At 42.9% G+C, this 27,085-nt stretch overlaps 2 protein-coding genes across 2 annotated transcripts in view; both read right to left on the minus strand.

The window, feature by feature from the left end:
- The window catches only part of LOC120844655 (chymotrypsin-like protease CTRL-1), a 56,079-nt gene extending 43,886 nt beyond the window's left edge, over positions 1 to 12,193 (minus strand). Inside the window, exon 1 of the mRNA XM_040216531.1 lies at positions 12,145 to 12,193. Within this exon, the coding sequence (XP_040072465.1) occupies positions 12,145 to 12,193 (49 nt within the window). The remainder of the gene's footprint in view (positions 1 to 12,144) is intronic.
- Positions 12,194 to 26,146: 13,953 nt separating this feature from the next.
- The window catches only part of LOC8038590 (enteropeptidase), a 104,323-nt gene continuing 103,384 nt past the window's right edge, over positions 26,147 to 27,085 (minus strand). Inside the window, exon 6 of the mRNA XM_040216538.1 lies at positions 26,147 to 26,452. Coding sequence (XP_040072472.1) covers positions 26,168 to 26,452 — 285 coding nt within the window. The 3' untranslated portion in view covers positions 26,147 to 26,167. The remainder of the gene's footprint in view (positions 26,453 to 27,085) is intronic.

The raw sequence follows: 27,085 nt of genomic DNA on the forward strand, positions 1-27,085 counted from the left end.
TTGGTGTCGGACCAATCCAACATAGGCATGTTCTGGCAGCGTCGGTGATTGAAATTCAATACGAACGGTGCGCGACTTACCAAGACGGCGCACCTCCTTTATGGGCGCGTCTGAGCGCATTGACGCAAGTAACACAGCGTCAGTAAGTTCTGGATCAACGTCGTGAATAACACCGACACTGGAGGTCTTCCCCCTTGGTTCAAAAGCTCGTACTTTTATACCGCAAAGGGTGGTCAACTTCAAGAGCAATTGCGTGGTCTGACCGTTTCGGGTGTCAACGGCAATCACGTTTTTCCACTTGTTTGGGCGCACCTCAATGATGCAGGAAGGCGCCAGTTCCTGGAAGGTGTCCGAGAGGCGCAGTGAGTTGATGGATTCGACGCTCACTGTCGGATCGGCCGGGGTAAACAGGACGACGAGACCGGTGGTCGGCTTCGACTTCGTGTCGATGTCTCTGCAACGTTTCCGTTTACCTGAGGTGACCTCCTGGTACGGCATATCGCTTGATTGCTCTTCATGAGGCAGCGCTGAAGGTATGCTGGGACCTCCGTTGATCGGGATCGTCGCATTGATTGGAGTGGGCTGGGCACTGTCTTGTGAGACAGGCGGTCCGTTCCCCAAAACATCATTGGTCAGAAGCGCAGGAGATAGAACAGGCGTAAGGTCGCCCAGCGGAACAGGCATGGACATGCCTCACTGGGTTGAAGGCAGATGGCTAGGCCATCCAAAATCCACCCTAGAGGACTGCCGGCCTTTTCTGTTCGTATCAGTGTTATAAAACAGGCTAATAGAACAAACTGCAGATTACTTAGATTGATTCAGATCAGGAGCAGGTATCAGGACAGGATGCTAACCTCGTCGTCGTCGTCGTTCCAAAACGTGCATTTGCGGTCCCCCGTCTAAACCAATCACGCTCAATGAGGGCATTGCTCCCTGATCCTCCGCTACTTTTCTTTATGTGCGTGATTGATTTAGCCTGCGTTAGCAAACGCACTGAGGCGACGAGCGCCGAGATGATACACATGTTGCGCTGCTCGACTGTCTGCATTGGAGAGTACCGTCGGCTGCAGTCGGGCTTTAATGTGAAACGAAGTATGAAAGCCAATGGCGGTGCTTCCTGCTCACTGCCCTTTGGGTTTGAAGAGTAGCTTCGATTAAAACTATTCTTTCTTATTTCTTACATGTCAGTTTAGCCTTTGCACCGTAAGTTGAGGTGTTAGGTAATTAAAAGGTGGATAAAAGGACTTCCTGGCACAATTCACCATTCGGCAAATTGTGCCGAATGGTGTCGTAAGCCTCCCTTTGATGCCTACACTCTCAGAAATAAGGAGTGTGCAGGAGTTCACCTCTTGTCCTCATATGTAACACCTTAAAACTACATTTCCACGTTATGTCCGCCGCTGTCGAGCTGGCGATACCAACATTTACGCGGCAGGCGCTCACACGTCGTAGTAAGTGGGAATGAACAGAGCAGGCAAACCGGTCAATCAGGCAAGTTCCCTTGGCAGGTAGTCAGTTTTTATACTTTTTTATGATCCGGATGGCAGAGTTTTTTTGTTTTTTTTTATGTGTTCGGACAACTGGTTACATATTTAAACTTTGTTAGCTTTTCTCACTTACCTCTTTTTTAAACCCTGTTTTTTACGTAGACGCCCCAGTTATATGCTTGTGACATTACATTTTGACTGTGAGTTTAAAGGGAATGTCCCAGTAGCGCACTTCCTCGGCCCAGGCTTGGACCAGATTGGCGCAAGCTAGAGCCAACTTGGCTTATGCCTGGCCCAAGCTTGCGCCAAACTGGCCCCATATGAGTCGTAACTCAAACCAACGTAGTAAAAAGGGACTGGGGAAAAATAATAACTGATCTGGTTCGCTACTTTCGACTTTCACTCTCTGCTTTAAAAAAAAAAATCGATACATCAGTGGCAAGAACATGAAGAAAAGTATCTAAGAATGTCGTTTATCCGTTGTTTGCAGCGCAGTCTGCTCTCCCTTTTTTTCTTTCTCATAAATTCTAAAGAATGCTCCCATATGTAACCTTTCATCGATGGCGGAAGGAATTTCATCTGGCTTGTAAAATGTGGGGACAGTTTAAACGCATTGTTATAGAGGAAGCATTCCCCACATGGCACAAAGGACTCCGACATTTATGACGTTTCCCTTTTATTTTTGAAAGAAAGATGGAAAAGACCAGAAGGCTGGGCGCACCTCTGCGACTCCTTTTCTTTAAAACCGTTTTGAAAAGAACGTGGAGAAGTAGCGTGAGGGGCCGCTCACACGTCAAATGTAACGAGCCTTCCTGTACACCAAGCGCAAACTGATTAGGAAAAGAAACTCGCCACTCAAAGTGTTATTTGGTTTCGCTTGCAGTGCCACTGTCTTCGTCAAACCTCGCTTCTCATATGCGGTCAAAATATTTTTCTACATTTATTTTGAATTTCTAATTTTTGTTTAAGATATTTTACATTTATTTTTTTTTTCCTCGACTAACGGCGTGGGGCCGCCCCAGGGTCGGGGCCCCAGGGCTGCAGCCCTCTTAGCCCGTAACTTAATCAGGCCTTACGTACGGTTCATTGAACTGGCTATATAAAGTATCGCCCCGAGCGAGCGCATTAATGAAGCTTTTCTACTTCCCTTCCTCTGCAGTGCGCAGAAGAAAGTCACGGGTTTATAGCCTAAGCAACATAAAACACCAATGAGCCGGTTAAAGAATGTGGAATGGTCGCCAGTCTATAACCGTAGAGACATACAAATGCCTTTATAGTTGGCTAAAGCACAGTGAAAGGTCGGACGCCTATAGCTTTGGTGACATTAAACACCCTTGAGTTGGTTTCAGGAAATTCAAAGATAGCGTGTCCATGGATTTGTAGACATACACCACTCTACAGCCGGTGACGGCACATCGCATAGTCGCGAATCTATAACATTAAATACCTGCATTTTTCTATCGCTCGCTAAAGGAAAGCGAATGGTCGCGAGTCTATAGCTCCGAGACACATAGTTTCTAATGTCAGCTGAAGAAGTTTGAATTGTCGAGATTCTATAGTTTTGAAAGCATATATTAATCTTTAGGTGGCTATAGCGCGTCTTATGGTTTCTTATGGCTGACCTTACATTTCCATTTTCGGTGATAAGATTTTTTTTAAAGCATCCATTGAACATTATCGTATGGTCTATCCAGACATATCGTTCATAAATAAATTAAAGATTAATATTGTTTATCAATAATAATATGTTACTGGTAATGAATCTACATCTCAGTGTGTCGAAAATCCCAAAACTTTAAAGGTTAAGATGCAAGTATAGGGTTGAATAACGTTCTCTGTCGTACGAAACAACACCTTTAAACCACCCTCATACACAAAACGTTCCCACCAAAAACAGCAACAGAAGTTTAAGTTTCTTTTTATGAATTACGATATACCAGGATATATTGTATCCAGGTATCAGGAGAAAAGGCTCATTGCAACGTGAATACTGAAGCGAAGATGGGAAATACAGGCATGCAGCAGATTAGCAATATATAACTAAAGGTACGGGTAATAAATATCACTTCACTATACTTTGAGTGCTCGATCCTTCAGTTAAACCTAATATTCCTGCAATACCTTCCACATAAACAATTTAATTAGATGGATGTTATAATAATGTTATTTGAGCAAATGGTAACAGGACTCCAATTTTTTCAGATATTTTGTTTCGTTGTACGGGTCAAACTATGCGGAGAAACCTTCATAAAGGACAAGGCGTTTTAAAATCAGGCAGCGAGGATCCATCTTGAGTCAATGCCAGGTTTCCTCTTGAGAATAAAACTCTACCGTGCGTTTTGAAAACCGAGGAAGGTGAACCTACGCCTGCGGCATAAACATTCACATTCGAAGGATACATATCTGAGATGAAGACCGAGGAATTAAATTTTCCTTCCAAAAAAATACATCCATCTCGTGAAATATTTTTTTTATTGTTAAACGGTTTTGTCGTCGAAATGACCAGGAAAGTGGCGCACAGCGTGTGGACGAAATGTTTTGTGAAAACAAGATATATATTTAAAATTGACAGAGTTTTGTGCAACGACGAAATTGCACACGGCTTGCGGACTTATTTGCCTCGGTTTTTTCCTCATAAGACTGAGCCTAGTGTGGTAGTTAAAGGCGTTATAAACAATGATAGAGCCCCACCAGATACGTACTAGTCATCTGCAAGCATCTGTACTAAAAGAATATTTACGCTTTCTTCTTTACTTGTTCATAAAGGACGTTGTTGTCATGAATTCGTGAATGTTCTCGCCTTGTTCTGCCTAGGTCTGTGTACCAATTTCGCTCTATTTTCTTTTTGAAGGTTAGCATGGACCCTTCATAGTACCACGTCCTATGTTTGGTTCTGCAGCAAATGAAGCATACAGGCGAGGAATAATGGCCGCTGATGGGCATGCGTGTTCGCTCCTTACATTTCAAGGGGACAGTTTTCTTCTTTTTTTTTGTGGCCTGGTTTCTCACTGTGAATAGATGGGCAACGCCAGACACCCAGAACCTATGCGGATACTGTGGGCCCTCGGTGTTCCACAAGTTAGATCACTGTACACGTAACTTGAAATATTGAAAGCGCCAAAAACTTCAGTATTTACCATTTTTAAAAACTAACACACGCCGGTAAAATTCATTTTTAGATCTTTATTATAAACGGTGGCAGGGGGTGTACTCATACAGGTATTTGGTCCAGGTCGAAAAATTGTTGCATCGTACCTTTAACGTTCTGCTAAAAAAATGCATTGGCAAAACAGAGAAGTTCACATTTTTATCGATAAGTAGCGTCCATATAATGTTGTCTAATTAGCGAACGCCTGTAGCAGTTTTGTCAATGATTAGCCCAATGAGAAAGCCTTGTGCAAAGCCCTTGAAGTCTATAAGTGGGATACAAGTTTAGCACGCGAGCTGATTGCATTATTGCTTGCTTGAGTGGTGCAAAATGATTTTATTAATAAGTTAAGTTCATATATGATACTGCGTAGTTATGCTTGGTGACACAGAGCCCATGTTCTAACAAATTTTATTTAGCCGTTGCTTAGTTATTCAAAGTTTATGAACTTTTATTGCACGTGGCGGCATTTCAATGATTTGCATTATGCCTACTTGCTTTGTGCTGTATAAATGTTTCAAACAATAAACGTCAATATCTGTTGCGCTATCATTACCAGCTGAATTACTTTGCTATCGGCGCAAGAACTGCAACAACGGGTGCAATGGCTTTATGCGTCTTAAAGTGTTCAACACAGCTCTCCTTATACACTCTAAAACCTTCATGCTACTGAGGGACGTGCAACCTGCCAATGCCCACACAACATGCAGTCAACTGTACATTGCGTTATGCTTTGATTCGCCTTATGTACCATTTTTTTCAACCATAACACCTGATAAGGTTTGTTTGGTGCCGATTAATGTCTTGGCTGAATGGTTGTGATTGAATAAAACGCGACTGTTAGAGAAATATTAGCCTTGCATTAGAGTTACTGTTTTGTTTTTTAAACACTAATACTGAAAGAATGGGATCAATTTTCGCCGTTTGGTTGCAACCTTCACCTTTAGGTCAACCGCATATTTACGAAGGAACCTGAAAGTACAAAGATAGAGACACGACGGATCGCGTTTAACCGAGACGTGAAGACACGTCCGTGAGTCGGATAAAAAAGGATTTTCGTTGCGAGCCGCCAGCACTGATTTCCACTATTCGCACTTTGTGGCGTAAGGTGAAACGTGGTGGCGCCAGTGCGCAAACAGCCCCCAATCACTTCCGGATCTGAACTAGATGGTGGGTGTAGCAGTACATCAAATATACACGCTATCTTCTGGGAATGGTAGCTTATAGCACTGCCACACTTAATACACTGTTATAATCAAAAAATTACCAGTAAAAAATTTGCAAATGTGCTTGACTCGGATGAGTTTCCTGGGCTACCCAATAGATGGAGCCACTGAACTTGTTGCCAAACTTAAAATGGCGAATAGGGGCCTGGATGGCGGATAGCTGCTTACCGAGCCAGGCGCAACTCAAGCCACCTGAACTTTGATGCTCGTGCCGGAAGTCGAGCGTCCGCTGGGCTTCCCGGATCATCGAGTCGAATGTTTGAGCAATGAGTTCTTGTGTCTTAGAGTGGGTTTTATTAAACTCGTTTTCATTAAATACCGAAAATAAGTCATTTAAACGTGGAACATATATATATATACATTTGATGAACTAGAATTTAAAAATTTTGACATCGAATGGCTTCCCCGGATACTTCTCGAACCTGCATGCGCTCTTACTGCGAAATATACCGGCTCTCTTGAGATGACATGAAGGGATCCAGCACCCTGGACGCTGTTCGAACAGGCACTTGGAAGAGCGGCATGCCACTTTCGGGACATGCCGCTCACTTCCGAGGGCTTTATACCTGCTTGCTTATTGCGGCATCGAGCCCTCCAGTGGACAACAGTGGTCGTGAGTCGACAAAAGAAAAAAAAACGGCTCTAGTAAACAACGAATTTCGCATTAGACAAAGGGCATAAAATGAATGCCGGGATGGTCTTTCTCAAAGGGCGTATTTAACAAAATAACACCTTCTACATAATCGGGGTAAAACTACTGCAGGTAATAACGTATCAATTATTAAATCTAAAGGTTAGCTTAATTGCAAACTACCTTGACATCATCGAGAGCCACTACATCATTTTGCTTGCGAAACCTACGAGAGACGGGTAGCGTTTTGCACATCGTTCTGAGGTTTTCTAACATCGTCTGAAACATCGTCTAAGTAGTTATGTTCTTCAGACCATTGTTACAATGATAATTCAAAGCAAACGTTTCCCACGAAATAAAATCAGCGAAGTACTTTTTTATGTTATTTTTGTCGACCTATTTTCTATGTGTTTTTGTTATATGCTGACACCAAAGAATCATCAAGCAAGATGGATTTATATGCGGAGGGCAAGTTCGTCTGCTTCTTGCGCAGGGGGTAGCGGTGACGTCAGAACGCCGAGCCCTGATTGGCTCATCGCGACCCCCTATCAGAGCGTCGTCTGCTCCTTTGCAACGTCGTCTGCTCGCAACGTCGTCTGCGTCTGTTTTACCTTTCCTGCAACTTCCGTAAGTCGCAGGAAACGATCTTACGCCAAAAATATGCGTAAGCCATAACTTAAGAACAAATTTGTATTCACGAAACGAAATTTTCGCGAGTTTTGCGCAGGTTACGACGAAATCCTAGGACAGCTTTGAAGCTGTCGTACGCACTTCTTACAATCAGCATGGCCGACAGCGTCGCGGTCGCGACGACCCACGGACGTTTATTTTTCTATGTGCGCTTCTCACGCGTCCCGACTTCAAGCAGCAAGAAAAAGTAAAAAGTACTTGAAACAGACCACGACGAACAAGAACGCTGGATGCACAAACGCCCGGGAAAAGCTCCAACGGCCATGATTCCACCGAACGCGACCAAGCGAGAACGGCAGTTAGATCTAGCAGGCACTCCCGGTCTCGGCGACCGTCTGCCCACGACCGGCTGGCGTGCTGAATGGAATATGCCCGCGCGACCCTTGTGAACACTTCCCGTGTTATGCTTTGATCGCTGACCTCACTTTTGGATTAAGAGGTCAATTTCTTCCTCTTGTTATCTCCTTGTTTCCCGAGGCAACGGTGAATCTTGCCGGTGAAAAAGCGGTGAATCTCCGACAGACGCAGGAAAGGTAAAGCAGCCATCGCTTTGAGTAGCAGACGTAGAGCAGACGTCGTCAACTGCGCCAACCCGCCGACGCTGTTAAAGAATGGGGGGTATCGCCGCACACGAAAGGAGGGACAAAGTATTTGGGAGGGAACTTGCACGCTCACCTCCCGGTTCTTCGTAAACAAACCTCGGCGCCTCGGGACACCTCGCCAGTGAGTCCTCTGAATTCCCTCCTTGATGCGCGTCTGCTAGTTGTTAGACAAAAACAACGTACCGCTCGAGTTATTTCGTCTGCCCTCTGTGAAAGGCGAAGTCGAGCTCGCATGTAAAGACCTGCACTTCTGAAAGTCGCAGGAAAGGTGAGAGAGACGCAGACGATGTTGCGAGCAGACGACGTTGCAAAGGAGCAGACGACGCTCAGATAGGGGGTCGCGATCAGCCAATCAGGGCTCGGCGTTCTGACGTCACCGCTACTTCCTTTCTCATGCGCAGAAGACGAAAATGAGCCCACTTGCGAGGCGTATTAGACCGAGCACTAGAAAAAGCGGTGCTCTTCTGAGCAAAGCTGTGCTTTGAGTGTCTTTTGTAGCTTCCAACTTGTTCGGCAGTTGCTTTAACGTTCTAATACAAACAAATCGGAACGCGCAAAAAACGCAAGTGAAGCTTTTCGGCTCAGAAAATCAAGCTCTTTTTGTTTTAGTGTGCCAGGAATTACACCAATTAGAATTTGTTAATTGTTCTGTGGTTTAACTTGGTATATTTTCTTCCGCATTGTTACCAGTGATCGGAGGGACTGATAAATTAATCTGCCATGCTCAAGCATATACGTATATGTACAAATTCAGTGTTTCTAGCTTCAGTGATCTAAATCAAATAAATCAGTTTTTCTTTATTTGTGGTTTCCTAAAGTTTAACCAACAGAGTGTCATTTGTGTTGTTCTTTGTTTAGTTATTATTTCACGTTTACTGGACAACTAATAAGTTATCGATATCGGTTTGAAAGCTAGACATTTTAGGTTCAAGAAGAAAGTTTCTTCTTGAATTTCAAAAACAATGAAGGCAATAAATAATTAATTGAATTGAAATGAATTGAATCTCCGCATTTTATTTTCAGGTTAGGCTATTATTTTCTAACACAGTGGAGCAATTTGCTATCTGCTGATTCTAAATAGTGCTGTAACCATTACCGAAACGCACTCGAGCAATATACTCCACGCTAAAAGGTTAGAAACTTAGTTATTTGATTACTAGACCCCAATAACATTTGGATAGAACCGCAAAAAGGAACTGTAGCTTTAACACTGCTTTAGGGCACTCGTTTATTTTAGCTTTGTTTTTGAATATCATTGAACTTTTTTTGTGCAATGTTGTAAAGAAACGAATCAAGGAAGTACACGTGGCAGAGCACGTCGTATAAACTGTAGTTCTCCCGGAAAGAATCAAATAAACTGAAATGGACGAGGGACAGATACCCACAGTTCTTTCAAAGAGTAACAACACATTGATGTGATGGCCATCACATTACGAAAACCTATAGGGTCACAAAGAAATTAAAGGCCGGCAAAAATACTGGAAAAACATACCAAAAAAGATGAAGAAAACTGAATTTATCTCCCCGTAAAAAAAAAAAAAAAAAAAGAGAAACAAATTTAAGAAGATTTTTCCATAATAACTCTGGTGCTAGGAATTTTAACTATTTTATCAATAATGAAAACAAAGGTTCTGAGACATTCCTGATCGTAAATGCTTCAATTTGTACTCGCCCATACTTGTCCTTGTGTGAGCCAAGCACTGTGTTGCTTTCATAGCTAGAGGTGCTATCATAGCAGGTGCGGGCGTGCACAACCATTCGAAGGTAATCTCTCATCAGCAATTGTCCAACGTCTGCATGGCCGACTGCTCCAAGCGCCTTACCCAGCAGGCCTCCGTAGTACCCTTAAGCGTCACATCACAGCCCCCGAACGCCCTTCATCTAACAACAAATGACACGGACACACACGCCCAGCCTGCGTTCCATACGTGCATAACACCGCCCATCCCCTGAAGAGTCTAGCTGGACTGTCCGAAACGAAGATGGTCTTCCCATGAAGGATGAAATTAAAACAAATGTTCCAGAGGGTAAATAACAAAAGTCGTCACCAGAATGCACCATCAAGTATTCCAACAAATATGTTAAATGCCAATAAAAGCCAATTTTTTTATTCCGCTGTGTTGCGACACCATATACATCGGCCAGACGGGACTTTACCTGAACGTTCGCCTTAGGGAGCACTTTCTAAACGTCAAGCAGGCGTCATCTGACACTTACCATCCAATTGTTGTTCATGACCGCACCTTCCTTGATTTCACCCCTAGCTATGAAAACACTACAGTGCTTTGCTCACACAAGGACAAGTATGGGCAAGAAGTGATTGAAGCATTTGAAATCAAGTATGCCACGCACAATGTTTAAGTACCTTCGTAGTCGTTACCAACAAAAGAGCTGGAATTCCAAGTGCCCGCGTTATCATAGAAAAGGCCTCCTTCAATTCTCGTCTGTTTAATATTATTTTTAGGGAGATAAATTCAACTTTATTTATCGTCTTCTAGTATATATTTCTAGTGTTTTTGTCGTCCTTGTATTCCTCTGTGACCAATGAGGTTTTCCTATCGCGATGGGCATGATATCAATGTGTCTTTGCTCGTTGAAAGAATTGTGGGTGTCTGTAACCTCGTCCATTTGAGTGTATTTTTATTCTTTCTGTGTGAACTAATATCAAGGAAAATTGGGCTTTGGTCAAATTGAAAATTCGTCTGATCAACGCCAGTTTTGACGCCCTACATAACAGCGCCATTTAGCGAGCGTGCTAGCTAAACTACACGTGGCAACCAGAGATGAGTTCGTGTATCGCTGTATTACCCTTCCCGAGGATTTTAATGCGTGCGCTAGTATGGTCCACTTATTTATACATTTTATAATGCGCGCTTTACAGAAGTGTATTCTCTTGCTTTCGGTTACCGGAGACAGTGGCCCTGGGGTTTTCTTGATGCTAGTCCATGCTACTCATACATTAGCGCTGTTTTATTTATGTATTATTTTTACTAGAAGCCTAAAAAATATCAAATTGCTTGAGTTCTGATCGGAAATTAAAATGCCATGCATTCAGAATCAGTTTGCGAGCGAGAGGAGGGTCGGTGACTACTTCCGCGTCTCACGCTATCGTACAACAGAGCAGTGCTCTTGTGTAGGGGCCTCGTGCCTACACATCGCAAGCCTGAACACTTCTTTTGATAATGGATTCTAATCGATAAACGACACAATCAACACTGTCAACAGGCTTCAGGAAGGTACGAGGTAGCCACCATTTATGTGGTTGGGTAAAGTAAAATTTATTTTAAAAAAGAAAGCTGATCGATTGATCGAATATTGATATATTAACGATTGTTTCTGTGGAACCCAGGGATTTAGGTACCCTTAATAAGAAATTAACAAAAAAGTTTGAACAGCTCTAAAATATAATGCCTGATAGCGATAAAGTGCTGGCCAGTTTTCGAGTGGCCGCAATAATTTAATATCTCAGAAAAGCAGGAGGATATCTAAGCTGGTAAGCAAAACTCCTGTATGTGTAGGGTAAAAGATGAGGAAATGAGGGAGGATTACAGATAGCACTGAATCCGTTCAGGCCGCAGTGGAGCACAAGTCGTGACGGGGATATATTGCTAACAAAATCCTTTGTTATGCAACCCTTGTTCGTGAAAATTCATTTTGCCCTTGTGGTAATTGTGTCCCAAAAATACATTAATTTTATGATGAGCATACGTATATATATATGTTTTCCGAATTCACTTGGTGTTAGAGTTATCAAAAGGGTGGACGTTTCTTGTCTTTCGTTTTTTTTCAGCGACTAATTCCTTTTTGATAATCTAGGCTTGAAGTATGGTCTAAAACCCGCTGATCAAGCCAAAGTTTTCTTTGGATGTGACAGAAAGGTTACAAATCTTAGGTTGTGGACATATGGTACGCCTCCACTTGGATTTATGTAATTTCGCTTGATTCTCCTCACTGCTCCTGGCTGGGCAGTTTCTCAGATGCAATTTCCATTTGGTTACTATTCTGGTGATTACTTTCTCATCCTACGAATATACAACACACGCTTTCCTAACGGCCAAAACTTCGATGTCAAAAATACTTTCGTAGCCCGTGATGCTAATAAAGGGAGACAGTATGATAAATTAGTAAGGTTTACTGGTTTATAAAATACTTTCAAAATGATCAAATGTCTCGTGCAACTGTGTCGTTATAAAAGTAAACAATCAATTAAAACGTTACCCAATCCTGGTTTGAAAATAGATTACATAACTTATTCTAACAACACTGATTTATTCTAAGAATCGAGCTTATATTCTGCCTGAATGTTTGATAAAGTGCAAGATCGGCATCTGCTACTTGCCCAACGAAAATGCTCACTTACCCAATAGTATGCTGGAGACAGTCAAAACTGCTAAGTCGCGCCAAATCATTTTTTCCGACTGTTGGGAGACAGCATTTGCCCTCCCTTCATTAAAGTCGCTCCAGACATAAGCAGGCAGATGTACTCTGGAATCTGCTTTGTTACCAGTTCCCCAGTGTTATGTGCAATTCGTAAAAAAAAAATTACAAGGTTTTTGTTGTTGTTGTTTCTTACTGTAAAAATAAACGACAGAATCTCGAATGCTGAGCCCCCAACCAATTGAATCACTAGCAATATGAAACTGATGCCAAAGTTTAAAAATTAGCCCGAATCTTATTTAGAATGTTATGTAATTTTCTGAAAATTTTATTAAAGAAACGGGACCCGTTCTATTTTTTTTTATTTGCAAGTTGCGCCACTTAGTTTTATATATTGAAGGCCTACGTCGGCTGCCATTTTCACAGTTAATGTACAAGAAAATGACTTACAGCTTTTTAATATGGTAATGATCAATCGTGACATTTTGGAATTTAAATCGGACAATTAACGCTTTATTTTGCGGAGAATCAATGTTCGCTGATGCGTACATTGTTTTTGGGGAAAACGTTTTTTTTTTTTTTTTGAAAAGTGGAAACGGAAGCACGCAAACTATGCAGACGGCTGAATCTATATGAACTTTCTCTAGCTGTAAGAGGAAAAAAAGCCTCAATCTTTATCTATTATTGTCAAACAAAACACAAAAACTACAATCCGCTATGTGTAATAGTGCCGGAAGATTAAATCTGGCAAACATCGCAGGCGGTAATTTAACAAACAAAATTGAACGTATTATACTGACAATTCCTTTCAGGCAAAAAAGCCCAGAAGAGAAGTAGACTTTCTTCAACGATGTTCGGACCAAAGCTTTGTTGCCTGTACACTTTGACATTTAGATTTTTTACTGCTCCATTCCGCACTCGGTGCTTTTAGCATGTGTTAAACATTGTATTGACGGCTGGGGATACGTAGCTTTTCAAGGTTAGTGCGGACTAAACATAATCCATTTCTTAGAGCTTTTAACCTTTTACCTAAAATTGGCGTTTTTTCACTTGGAAAAGGGAGTCTCATTTATATGAACTGCATGTGTACCGGTTCCTGATTAGCTCCCGTGTTAAGCAAAATCTATTTCGCATTTTATGACAGACATTTATCTAAGAAACGTGAAGCTTAAAGCTAAATAAAGAAGATAATTAGGTTTGTATATGACTTCTTTGTGCTTCTAGAGTGTGACGATGAAATTTCTGGTTTTCTCGAAACATTCAGGGAATGCCTTGTCCCGGTCATTCTCATCAACGAATTACCGGTAAATGGTTCTATATGTTTTCTATACCTCAGTCTCCACTGCCACCCGTCACGCATGTGCTGGCTATTTGAGCCTAGAGCCTCAAATAGCCAGCACCTTTCCTACCCTTTTTATCATCACATTCTAAGCTGGTAAAAAAAAAATAACATCAACATTTGTTTGAAAAATGCTATACTAGTCTGCTTCCACTTGCTCAATGACAGCTTTAAAAATCAAGTTTTCAGACTCGTGGACCAAGGCGACGCATCGCACCTTCTAACTGCGGTCTAAGAAACTCTACAGAAGAGAAGACGCATCGAGAGCAATAAAGATGCTGACATAAAAAAACGAGTATCACGGTATTACTGTACCCACAGAAGGTTTGCCATAATCTGAATAAAGTGGGACGACGAATCGGTGTTCGTGTGGTCTTATCGGCTCTTAAAAAAATATTCTAGGATGTGCAAAAGGTGAATTCGGACGTAAGAGAAAAATAAGTTTCCACTGAGAAGAACCAAAACCAAACTGTGACATGAACTGTGGAAGTGATGTTTTTTATCCCCTATCGTGCCGCCGTAAATAAATAGGGCAGACAAAACGTTGTTTTAATGAGCGGTTAAGATACGTATAATGTGTCGCAGCTTGTGCGGGGGCATCATGGTGTACACTGCCCCGACTGCGGATGTGCTCCAGCCTTTGAAACATGCACCGTCATCAGTTGGCAAAGGGACACGCTCGAGTGGAAGATTATAGAAGCGCACGCTATCGGACAAGCCGGGCCAGAATGGGTCAGTGCGCCGTCACTTGACGTCTCGTCAAAGGAGAGCACGGCCCTTTGTAGATCGGAGAGCAGCTGAGCGCGCAGATGACTCTAGGAACACGTCTCGTTCTGATTGAGTGTCGTATTCCCTCTTCGGTTTTGCTCCGGGCAAATTTTGTATTTATACGCGTGTCACATCCAATCAACCTCAGTTGTATGTTAGCGCAGTGTTTGTGTTCTGTCTTCTACTATGTCCAAATCCCTGCGCTGTTTCTCCATTAAACTATATGTAACGAAGGTAAACAAATAAATACTGAGTCATATGCGCACGCCATTTTGTATGTTATTATAAGTTTTATTTTACTGTTGCGTCGCAATTAAATGAAGAAAATATTATTTTTGGTATTTGAGGATAAAGAATGCTTTGTACCTACGATAAAAAAAATTAGAGTTACTCATTTCAAGGAGGAAATAGTGCCTACTGTCAAAACAATTCGGAATCTACCCTATCATAAAAACCATCAGGAAAACTTCTGATTGTCCACCAGGCTGATGATCTGACGTGTTTCGGGACATTGATGGTTTGATGGCGTGATGTTTCAATGGTGTGATGGTTTGATGGTGTGATGGTCTGTCGTATTTTGGACATCTGACGGCTTAATGGCTCGATGGCCTGGTGGTCGGTATATATTTCTAATCACACATATGTACCGGCAGAAGACAAAGATTCCATTACGGTCAATTGTGAAATTTATTCTGAGCCCCTTATAATTTCAAAAAGGAACGTCCGAAGTGTTTGAGTACCTTCCGAAGTCCCCGTAGAAACCTGGAAAAAACGTTTGTATTTATCTTATGGCATGTTATTATTTTCTTTTTGGCGTCGGGTGACAGCGTGTAACACACTAAGCCTTGTCGGCCCGAGAAGGCAGTAAGCCTCATATTACCGCATTCGCGGCTTTGCAAACGTGTTTCCTCGCAAACGTTTTTTCACAGTGCACGTACGCCTAATAAATGAATTTTCTATCAAGCAAAGTGCGTTTTCCGGTACATTCTCTGCCACTTAGAGTGTACACATGATCTACTTGACATACAAATGTGATCATCAAATTGTTTCACCAACGGAAAATACGACAATTTAAAACAAAACTGTGGTTTCAAAAACATACCTGAGTCTATTGGTATGTTTTTTTCTTCGGTACTTTTGGAGTATTTTAGCACATTTGCTGAGGCGAATTTTAACAGATTGAACACCATGTTTTGAAGCCACGCCGGTGTCAGCTTTACCCACGGAATGTAATTCACGCATGTGCGACGACGGTGCTGGAACCTCCCGAATATAGTACAGTTTTTCCCACAACCGCACGATGTCATGAGAAGCACCATCAGCCATTTTGCGTTCTGATAGTCTGTCGAGATGTCCTGATGGTTTCACTCGGGCAACATCAAAACGTTTCGATGGTACATTAGTCGCCACAAAAAATTTGTTGAAGGTCTTTGAGCTACAAACAGAAGCCTTTATTGGTCCAACAGACACCATCAACAAAGCTTGCCTGGCAATCGGCATTTAATTCTGATGGTATGAGCGCAATTGAAAATACAGTGTTAATTATATATAAATATCTATATATATATATAAAACTGAGAAGAAAAAAACCCTTAGTGAAAAACAGCAACAACGGACGATTTAATCTTCGACGTTTCGGCCGGAGTCCGGCCTCCGTCAGGAAGGCCGGACTCCGACCGAAACGTCGAAGATTAAATCGCCCGTTGTTGCTGTTTTCACTAAGGGTTTTTTCTTATCAGTTTTATACCCACGCCTTCGGCCTCCCGCCACCATGCCCGTTATATATATATATATATATATATATATATATATATATATATATATATATATATATATATATATAACGGGCATGGTGGCGGGAGGCCGAAGGCGTGGGTATAAAACTGAGAAGAAAAAAACCCTTAGTGAAAAACACCAACAAGGGACGATTTAATCTTCGACGTTTCGGCCGGAGTCCGGCCTTCGTCAGGAAGTCTTCCTGACGAAGGCCGGACTCCGACCGAAACGTCGAAGATTAAATCGTCCGTTGTTGCTGTTTTTCACCAAGGGTTTTTTTCTTCTCAGTTTTTATATATATATATATATATATATAACGGGCATGGTGGCGGGAGGCCGAAGGCGTGGGTATAAAACTGAGAAGAAAAATACCCTTAGTGAAAAACAGCAACAACGGACGATTTAATCTTCGACGTTTCGGCCGGAGTCCGGCCTTCGTCAGGAAGACTCCTGACGAAGGCCGGACTCCTGACGAAGGCCGGACTCCGGCCGAAACGTCGAAGATTAAATCGTCCGTTGTTGCTGTTTTTCACTAAGGGTTTTTTTCTTCTCAGTTTTATATATATATATATATATATATATATATATATATTAAATGGTATTTGTAATGGCGCTCACACGACTGATCTCTATTGCAGTAGGCTGGATCGCGGATCGGCAGCCCGTCGTTGTCGTCACCGGCGGCCATTGCTTGACACCGGGCAATACACGCAAGTCTATCGGAGAAATGCACAAAAGTAAGAATATTGAAGCATGTAAGCTGTGCTCGGAGGCGAGTATTTTATGGTGTGCTGCGATCCTTATGTTGGGTGTTTGGAAATCAATCGGTCCTCTGTAGAACGTGCGAACGCCGATTAAAAAAATCAAGCGTGCCGGAGCACCTACGGCTGAGCTGGCAAGCTTGCTCTCGTAGTGGAGTAGTCAAAAAGAACTTGCCATCAATGAGACCGTCCTCGGGGAAGCCCAGAAGTTGATGAATGACAAAGAAGTTTTATCGCGGCAGCGGCTTTCCTGGAGTGAGCGAATTCCGCGTAGCAAAGCCTTCGAGCTTGTCGTCTGCTAAACCCAACTCAATGAAACCGCCACCAACTCCGCGGTAAGCCTAGGTAACTCTCGTCTTCTTGAGCTGCTCTACATTGTTCGCCAAGCGGAGTCACTTTCTACCACGAAATATTTACCTATTAAAACGGCGAGTGCTGTCAGTTTTAATGTTTGTACGCAAGCTATTTGACGGCACTTTCGAAAAGCAGCCAAAAAGTGTATATATATATAAATATATATAGGTGAGCCAGAGTAGTTTGAGAACAATGGACCGGGAAAATTTAATAAGTCAGAGATCCGTACTTGCGAAGTTGCTATGCAGGAGTTTATTGTATGTATTACGACAGTTTCGCCGAGAGGCTCGGCTTCGTCAGGAGGTGGCATACATATGGTTGGTTTAAACCTGTGTGCGATCGAGTCAAGAGGAATATACACCCACTCAGCACCCCTGCAGCCACGCGCGCCCACGACTGATGAAATACTGTCGTCGCATATAAAAGCCGCTGCAGAATATAATTCGTGGAAATACCAGACTATACCCTCTCAAAGTGCTTTGATGATACAAAGCACTTTTGATTGATTATCGTCTGATGGTCTGACGGACCATAAGGTGCCGTTATGAGCTTCTGGCGGATCGTCACACGCTTCTGATGGTCCACCAGAAATGTCTGATGAAACATTAGTTGAAATTGGAGTCCATGATGGACCATCAAAACGCTTTTGATTGTCCATCAGGATTCAGAGACGTGTGGTAGACTATCAGGTACCATTGGAGCTCCTGACGAACAATTAAGACGCTTTTGATGGTCCATCAGACGCTATCAAGGAAGTCTGATGGACCATCAAAATCCCTTTGATAGTTTATATAAAGGGTCTGATGGACCATCAGGCGCCATCAATGAGGTATGGTGGGTCATCAAGGAAGCCTGATGGGCCATCAGGGAAGTTCAATTGGCCATCAGAGAAGTCTGATGGAACATCAGATATTCTTGATGGTCTTTTCGATTTGGTATATTCTCAATTTAGCGGTTTAAATTGGTTCCAACTGGTTTCTGCGCCTCGGAAATGAACCGGAACTGAACCGGAACTGAACGGAAAGCCTGGAACACGAACCCAAACCGAACCGATAAAAATTTCGGTTCAACACTCTGGCGCCCCAGGCGACCACTGCGGCACTACCAGTCGATGACAGCTGCAAAGAGCCTGTTGGATATCTAGAGAGCTGCGGTTCATCCCCGGCAATGCTTGGTTTATTCCTTGGTACCTCTCCTTTGAATATTATCTCTTCGCTACTGATCAGCACTGCGAGTCCCAGGAATTTCCCGGAGCGTACACGACGTCTAGTGCCAACGCTGCCAGCAGCGTAAATTTATCAATCTCGCCTTCGCCTATGAACGGCTGCGCCGTGTCGGACCGTACCTTGTTTATGATCTAGCCGCCGTGCCACAATAGGCGAGACGACACAAGAGCAGCGGCCGGACAGACGCAGCATCATCTCTTTGCTAAAAGATTGAATATGCCATGCAACAATATGTCCTTAGAAATGACTGTTCTTATAGAATTCCTTTTTGCTTGCTCGTTAAAACCGGCGATGTCTTTTTCCTTTTTCTGCCCTGTCTAACTGCCACTGGAGATTTTTCAGGCGTTAAGCTGTCACTGACCATATATCTATTTTATTACAGACTTCGCGTTCACGACTTAGATCTAATTGCGCTCAAGTTCTGCCAAATCACACATAAAATTGCGCTTAGGTCCCGCCTTACATAAAAGGACAGGCATAAAAAGGGTTCGGTTAGCTACGCATGTGACCCAAGACTTTCTGGATGCAACGCATTTTCCGCTAGCCAAGAGGCCATTCGTCCTTGTGCGTTACTTGTCAGCACTAATGAGCTGCAGCCCTGCTCGGCACGGTTCAACGATCCAAGCGGTATTCCTTCAGGTGAATATGTTTTATTAACGTAATTATCACCAGCCAAGCCGTATGTTCACTCCAACTCCTGCTGAACCTCTGACGCCACTTTCGGCAATTAAAAATTTATTGCCCAAACTATATCCTCCCTGATTGGCCAAGACGTTTTAATTAAATCAACCTTAGAACTCTCAATATTTCGCAACTTGGGAAGGTGTAGTTTTTGGAAATATTCCAGTGGCACGATATATTTAAATTCTGAGTGATATGTTATGTATTCGTAACCGTGGAGTTATATATACACTACAGCAATTTTTCGCGACGTTTTTTAGGCCGTGAAATTCACATAAGTTAGCTCCTTGTTGAAAATTAACTTGTTTACACTTCAAATTAATAAGAAGTCCAAAGAACAATTCTGCAAGTGAGACACAACATTAAAGTTGAGAAACAGTAACCCTCGTCTGCATCGCGCTTTGTATATGAACGTTTAATAAATGCGTCACAGATAAGACAGAGTTGGGCACTTAGTGTTTTCACCAGCAAAAGCTAACAGCAGTTGGCTTTTCTTTTTTTCTTCTTCTGTGAGGATGTACATGTAATGTGAAGAGGCGGCAGTTGAGATGTGTAACCAAGAAGTATAAGTTCGATTTGTATCTTAACAATTACAATTGTCTTTTTTGTCTAATTTTTCGATCGCTGTTTTTTTTTACGTAAAAGCAAGTCTCAGCAAAAAACAAGCATGGTTTCACGATGACGTCATCGTCAGTTACGCATACGCGTTTTTTTCTTTTTTTCATTTCTCTCAAATCATCGATCCAGACGATTGAATGAACTATAGAAATGTTAGCGTCGATGACATGGCGTGAAAGGTTTTTTTGCGACTGTTTTGTGAGAAATTACTTGAGTGAGAACATCTGGATAGTTTCGGGCACATACGCAACTGAAACTTTTAATGCCGATTAGGATTTGCTTTAACATTTTGTCTTTAATCATGCATGCCTCGCAAAATGCAAGCCACGGCAAATGTGTTGGTCCTTACAACCTTACCCTGTAAGTGACCAATTCCAACTCCTACTCAAAGTCATCTCATGCGAACAATTGTTAGTGCATTCTGTTTCCTTCGAGCGAGGTACAAAAGGGCCTTTTGCGTCGGATAAAATACGGGCACAAGTAAAATATTATTTTGCCAATCTCTTACCGCGCCATGTACCATGCCGGACTTTAGATGTAACACGCGAATTGTGACCTCACTGTACTTTCAGTGCCACATGGTAAGCTCTCTTTGGAGCACCTGGTGCGCAAGGTGCGGCAAATATTACCTTTTGGCATCGTGATTGCACCATCCACTCGTGCGCGGCAACTCCAAGATCGCCTTCTAGGGTGGTGGCAGTACGGACATGCAAAAGTCTTCCGATCTTACAGACTTTTTTTTTTCTAATTGGCGACACCAAGACCGTTAGACAAGCACAGTCTGAAAAAGAAAATGTACGCAGTGACAAATGAGAAGGTGAAACGCCATTCTCGATGTTCGTCGGCATATCAGGTTTTTTTGTTCTTTTTCAGTTTCAGTTTCTGTGATCCTGCACATAATCACGCATTGCTCCTCGTATTCTGAGTTTCGTCATTCGCAAAAATACCTTTATCGTTAGCCGTGACATTTTTGTCTCCGTGTTCTGTAGAAAAGTTTACTCGCAAACTGTGTTTTTAAGTGCACACTTTTGACAGGTTTAGAAATTCAAAATCCAGAAAGAAGGAGAGTGCGTCGTCTATATTTAACATCAAAGCGCGTACTCGTGAGTGTCGATCACTGCAATCATCGAATGGAGCTCGGAGAACAACGACGCTGAAAATACTCGCTCACGAGAAAAAACGGTGTGTGCTGGGGCACCAAGGATATGTTCTGAATCTTACCTCAGTGGACCGCTCTGAAGTTCCTCTTTAATAGCGGCTACGCAGTGTTTTCAAAGGTGCCTCTACCGGCTCCCCTTGGTCACCATACTTTTGGGTAGTATATTGATATCAAATGTATTATTCCTTTCAGTAATACATCAAAATTTCGTGATTATTAAACAGCGCGATCGCAGTTATTTTAGTCTAGGGGCCCTGAACGCATACGTTCCACGCATTGTAATTCGCCTCCTTCAGGCTTTGCAGGAATTGATTCCACACGGTGCAGGGGTACACCGCAGGGGCATTCTCAAAAGTTATATGTTACTTACGTTTGCTTCGATGCAAGTATGATTACAAAATCACAGAGACAACCGCTAAACTGCTTAGCCAATTTCTAAAGGGCGGAAATGGGGTGGGGTTGTAGACTGATCAACTACATGAATTCTTCGAAGCCTTCACTGCTTCACAGGCTTTGTCGTCGCATTACACACACACTGAAAAAATAGCCCCACGAGACGAAAATAATCCCTGGAGAGGGGGAGCAAGGAGAACAATGGACAAACAGAAATCTCCAAACGTAGCTAGGTGACTGGTGCGCGAACGAAACAAATCCGCGTGGTCCTGTGTTGAACCAGGAACCTCTTCATTTTAGTCGAGCTGGCTACCAACTGAGCTCACCCCGACTCAGGCATCAGTGGAGCAAATGTATTCTATCAGCTGCCACCAGTCTAAACGGTAAACGGCTTGCATTTTTAAGGTTATAATGGGGGGACAAAGGACAAACACAAATCTCCAAACACAGCTAGGTGACTCCGTCTGCTCTACTGACGTCTAACTCCTGGTTAGCTCAGTTGGTAGAGCGCTCCACTAGAAATGGAGAGGTTCCTGGTTCAACACAGGAACAAACGGATTTGTTTCGTTCGCGCACCCCTCACCTAGCTGGGTTTGGAGATTTCTGTTTGTCCTCTGTTCCCCTTGTCCTCCACTTCTCCAGAGATTACTTTAGTCATTCCTATCCAGCTCGCTTGCACCTTAGCAATGAATTGAATTATCATTATAATTCCACAACATCTACTGCGTTCGAACATTCTCAGCCTTGAATGTAAGATTCCAACGTTCCCTCCAACGGCACTCTGATACTAACAATAGGCATACCTTCGTGGTCAAGGTGCACGGTCTGGATGTGTTGCACACTCAGTCAATTTCTTCGGTGAAAACACCAAATCGCAATAACCAGACATAAATGGCTGCAACTCATTCATTGTTACTTCGAACGTCTGCCCCCAAAGCCAACGGACCAAACGAGCTTTGACGGCTGTCAGCACAGAAAGCAGAAGACGAGCAGACGATGAACAGATCTCGTGTCGAGTCTGCTTGATTTGATCCGACGTTACCTCCCGATCGAAGGGCGTAACGTGAATAATTACTCCGCAGTAAACAAACCGCTTGTGGGAGGCGAGTTCAGATGTCATCAAGTGAGCGCCAGTAGGTTTTGAAATGCCATGCTACGGAACCTTGTCTCCGCTGTCAGAACGAGTTAATTCTGGAACACAGACTAGGGCAACGGTTGTTCTGTCCACAAGGAGTGTAAGCCTGACGAGGTCGGCGACGTGAGCATCGTACGTATACAAGGAGCTAGAAAAATTAATTATCTGACTGAGGTGTTCCCCAACTATTATTTTTTCCTTCAAATTGAGATCGTTTTTTTTTTCCCCCATTCCACAGTTGTCGGTGTTACAATATGATTAGGGTTCCCTGTTTTCGGTATATACCCTCAACAACGAAAATTAACTCCCGAGGCGGTTTTCTCTTAATCTGTGAAAAGCCAAAAATCCCAAAATCTGAGCTAAAAGGGAGTGAGACTTATCTGATTAAGATCTTCATATATTTATTATGTTTGGGGGACATTAGATGCGGGAGTAATTACCATCTTAAGTTCATTAATTAAATCATATTTGGTCATAACATTTGCATTCGTTTGTTTTAGATGTCATGTGGATATTTCAGTGATGACGCCAATCACTATAAGAAGCCAGAAAAATTAAAATAATTTTTGAAAATTTCGTAGTCCTGATGATGATACTCGATCAGTTTTCAAGTTTTTGTCCCGTTTTAAAATATTTGCTCAAATGGAGCGCCACAAGCCCTGCCCAGAATTACGCTTATTCTAGGGACGTTGTCGTTTCAGTCACTTCGTCACTTTAGTCGCTGACGCACCTCCAAACGACACGCTTGCGAGATAGTAATTTAATGGCATGATGAAAATAACTAGGTCATACCGTCATGCATCATAATGGTCTAGGTTCGTGGCGTTCTTTTTTCGTGAAATCTTTAAAACCTGCTGAAAGCGTGAAAATTGACTCGATATGATATTTTCAAAACTACCACATTTCTATAAATACTTTTTTATTGATCCACCTTTTAATAAAATTGCAGTCGAAGGTGCAGTTGTAACCTAACCCTGAAAACTAATGACTAATAAATCAACGAATTTTCGTTCATGAGCCAACGTACCATCGCGATTATCCCTATTTCATTTTTACAGATCCTGAAAAATATATGGAGAAGGCGGCACTCGTTTAACTATCAAGCTCCCTTTTAACTTTTAACGATATATGTTTGAATTAAAATCATGCGACCTGTATATAGTATAATACATACAGGGTGTTTGCTTTATTTTGAATTGACTTGTTATTGGTTTTTTTTTAGAAATCTGTGAAAAGTGCTCAAATGCGTTTTGTACACATGAGTTGCACGTTGAGGGGAACAAAATCTAGGATGCCCATTCTCACGAGAAGTCGAAAATATTACTAAAGCTATTTCATTAACTTTTTTTTAAATTGTGTAAAAAGAAACACGCGGCTCCCATTGGATACTTGCTGAGCTTCATCTAAAGCACTTCATTAATCAATATTAGGAAGATTTGAAGTACGTGGTACGCGTGAGGGTGCAACAAATGTTCCACTCCTGCGACAGGCGGAACGCTGCGGCGTCCATAATGTCGGAGGCTAATCTCTTCATTCGCGTTTCCGGACCTCCTGCGGCTCTTGTAGGAGTGGCAACTTTAGCCCACCAACGCGTTTCCCACGTTCTTTGAGCTGTCTTTTTTTTAATATTTATTGATTTAGTGGTTTTAGATTTTGTTAAGTGAGCGTCTCATAAAACCGTGTCTTTATGTTCACTAAATAGAAATTGAATTAAAAATACTAGTAAATATCCGAATTACATTCAGCATGTACTCCACATATACGTCTACCTTTCGATGCTTTGTTTTTAATGGCCCGCCAAATAACATGCAGAACCGTGAGGCAGCGGTCCTCTCGAATGAGGATATGGGTGCGGCTTAAGTTTCTTCTTCCTGGCCACCAGGTGCTCTGGCTACATTCCGTTTCGGTCTGACGGAGCTTCACGCACTTGCGACTGCCTACGAACCAGTCTGACACTGGTGTCACCATCTGTTGGGTAGCGATAGAACATTTTCGATTTCTGAATATTTACTCAATTTTTCGCGCAACATTCTTTCCTTGTACGGAGTGCTAGTTCAACTAGAGCTAGAGCTTGACGTTCTATTGTAAGAGGAAACGTGAATATAAGGAGCAAACGAACGGAGCGAAAGAAAACGGCGGAAACCGCAACGTGGCCTCATGAAGCCAGACGTTTAGTCCAGGCCAGAGCACGGTTGTCCATACGAAAGACGGATGCACATTTCTGGGCACAATATGGTAAAGCATTTAAAGGGTATTTGGAGCTCGCGTCCTCCTTCTGACATCAACCCGGTACGGCGCACAAAGTCCGGGTACATTGCTTGATCCCCACAGGAATCTTTTGATGCTCATTCACCAACACAGAATCATGTTTCCGGTCCTTGAGAAGGCGTGCTCTTTCGAAGTATTTCCAAAAGGAACTCCTTCGGTTTGGAATTGTCATTCATACGGTTCTCCGCTTTGAGGCGGCGAAGTAGTGAAATCAGTTTAATCACGGGTAACATAGTTAGGAAGGAACGTTACAGTCTCTTATTTGCGCTACCGCATCGACAATTGGACGTTTCTGTGTGCGAAGTCCAGACCATGCAGTCAGCGATGCGGTAGCCGTCTCGGCTAGCCTTGCTCAAAGGAACCGAAAGGGGACTAGTGCTTGTGAATAGGTTTTTAAATATTCAGTAAAATTTAAATATTTTACAAATAATAAAGACGTAGTTGGAGGATCTAATTCAGTTATTAGACTCATATTGTTAAATTCGTATTCTAAATTTGAAATTTGCCCACCTCTAGTCAGAATGCTCATTTCACGCCCCGTCTTTATCTGAACACCGCTCCTGTAGACCGCACTGATTGGTTCAACGAGTGTTGTGGTAGGCGCTGAACTATAGGGTGGTTCAAGTCACCAAGCTCGACCTAAAATGGACCGTAAAAATCGACGCCCGCACGTAATAATATAAACTTTTCGTCACAGGTGGAATTCAGAGGTCGGTTTTTTCTTGTAAAATTACAAAGCCTAGCTGTCTTTCTGTAAAAAACAAGGCCCAGAAACTTGCCAGGGTCTACAGCGGGCAGCAACGCAGACGGCAGGGGTCCTGTAGCGGGGTGTGTTTGGTGTTCGTATTAATAGATGGCGCTAACTCCTTATCGCGACGGCTCGCGACCACTGCGGTTTATTAAATTGAACATGATCTTTTTTGAAATGTACCTTCGATTAAAAATAAATGCGAACAATAAAAGCAAAATTTAAGTAAAGATAAACGCGTCTGCATAACGGCGGCGCTTTTGCTGCCAACAAATTTCTTCTGCGTGTCGTCTGCTATCGTTCGCTGGTCGGCTGCATCTTCAGACGCTGCTCCTGACACCATCTATCAATACGAGCACCAAACACTCCCCGCTACTCGACCCTGTCGTCTGGGTCGCCGCCCGCCGTAGACCCTGGCAAGTTTCTTGGCTCTATTTTCTACTAAAAGAGATCTACGCTTTGTAATTTTACAAGAAAAAACCGACCTGTGAAATACAATTTTGACGAAAAGTTTAGACGGCTATATGCAGGCGTCGATTTTTACGGTTCATTTTAGATCGAGCCTGGTAACTTGGACCACCCTATATTTGAGAGCGTGACAGCCGAACAGGAATACATATCTGGACAATGCAATCTTTTTACACATGAGTTCATGGAAACGCTGCGTTAACTTAGATTTTGATCACAAATCGGCACTAAGTTTCTGAGCATCTCAATGATTAAAAGTGAAACTAAAAGATGTCAGATGTGTGTGTTAAAAGTGGATCAACAAGCATTTTTTTATTGTTCACTTGTTTCGGGTTCTACTGAAATATTGTAAGACCCATAAAAGTTTGTTACACACTCTATGCGTGCCTCGTCTGCGGCGCATACACTATTATTCGTTCCTTCATTGTTATTAGTTCGCTGCATAAAGGGTTCGATCAATTTTGAAATGAAATATGACGCTTTTATATGTCTCGCTGGCACCTCGGGCTCATAGCAATTACGATCTGATGCGGAATGGATTCCAGCAAGGAACCACGTTCCGTTGTCCTCGTACATCAATGGTCCCCCGCTGTCTCCCTGCAAAGGAAAGCACAGAGAAAACACCCGCGATTTTGGTATAGATTCCACTCCGCTAAGGACAATTGGCAGCACTAAGCTGTTGCAAATAGTAGTGAACCCTGAAAGTGATTAGCAGTGTACTCCTAAATTCTGCGAGTCCTGACTGCCGAACGTAATTACGTAAGCAAAAAAAGGATAAATTATCCTTTGTTCTTCGAAAACAATCACTAGGTTCTCAGCAGGAACGGAGCCAGGATTCGGTTCGGGGGGGGGGGGGGGGGGGGGGGGGCGCAAATGACAAAATGCTGTATGAGGGGGAGGGGGGAGAGGAGGTCCCAGCAAAATGAAAGATTTCGGGAGGGCAGGGGGGCGGGCCCCATGCCCCCCCCCCCCCCCCCTTAGCTACGTGCCTGGTTCTTAGGACTATCAGGCATTACTCCGCGAAAACATTTTGACCTTGGAGAGCCTGTGCGTAATTGGAGCGACAGGACACTCACAGTCTCGGGGTTTTCTGATTCGAACCGTGAGGGGTGGCTGCCGCTATCTAAAATAGTGGACAGCCTTAGAACAAGCGGAGACAGCAGCTTCTGCTGTTTCGGAAAATCCCATATCTATATTGCCGCGCGCCAAGTAGGCAGCGCGGTCGTAGCC

Source organism: Ixodes scapularis, unplaced genomic scaffold (genome assembly GCF_016920785.2).
Source record: "Ixodes scapularis isolate PalLabHiFi unplaced genomic scaffold, ASM1692078v2 PGA_scaffold1__304_contigs__length_218370807, whole genome shotgun sequence".
Lineage (NCBI taxonomy): Eukaryota > Metazoa > Arthropoda > Arachnida > Ixodida > Ixodidae > Ixodes > Ixodes scapularis.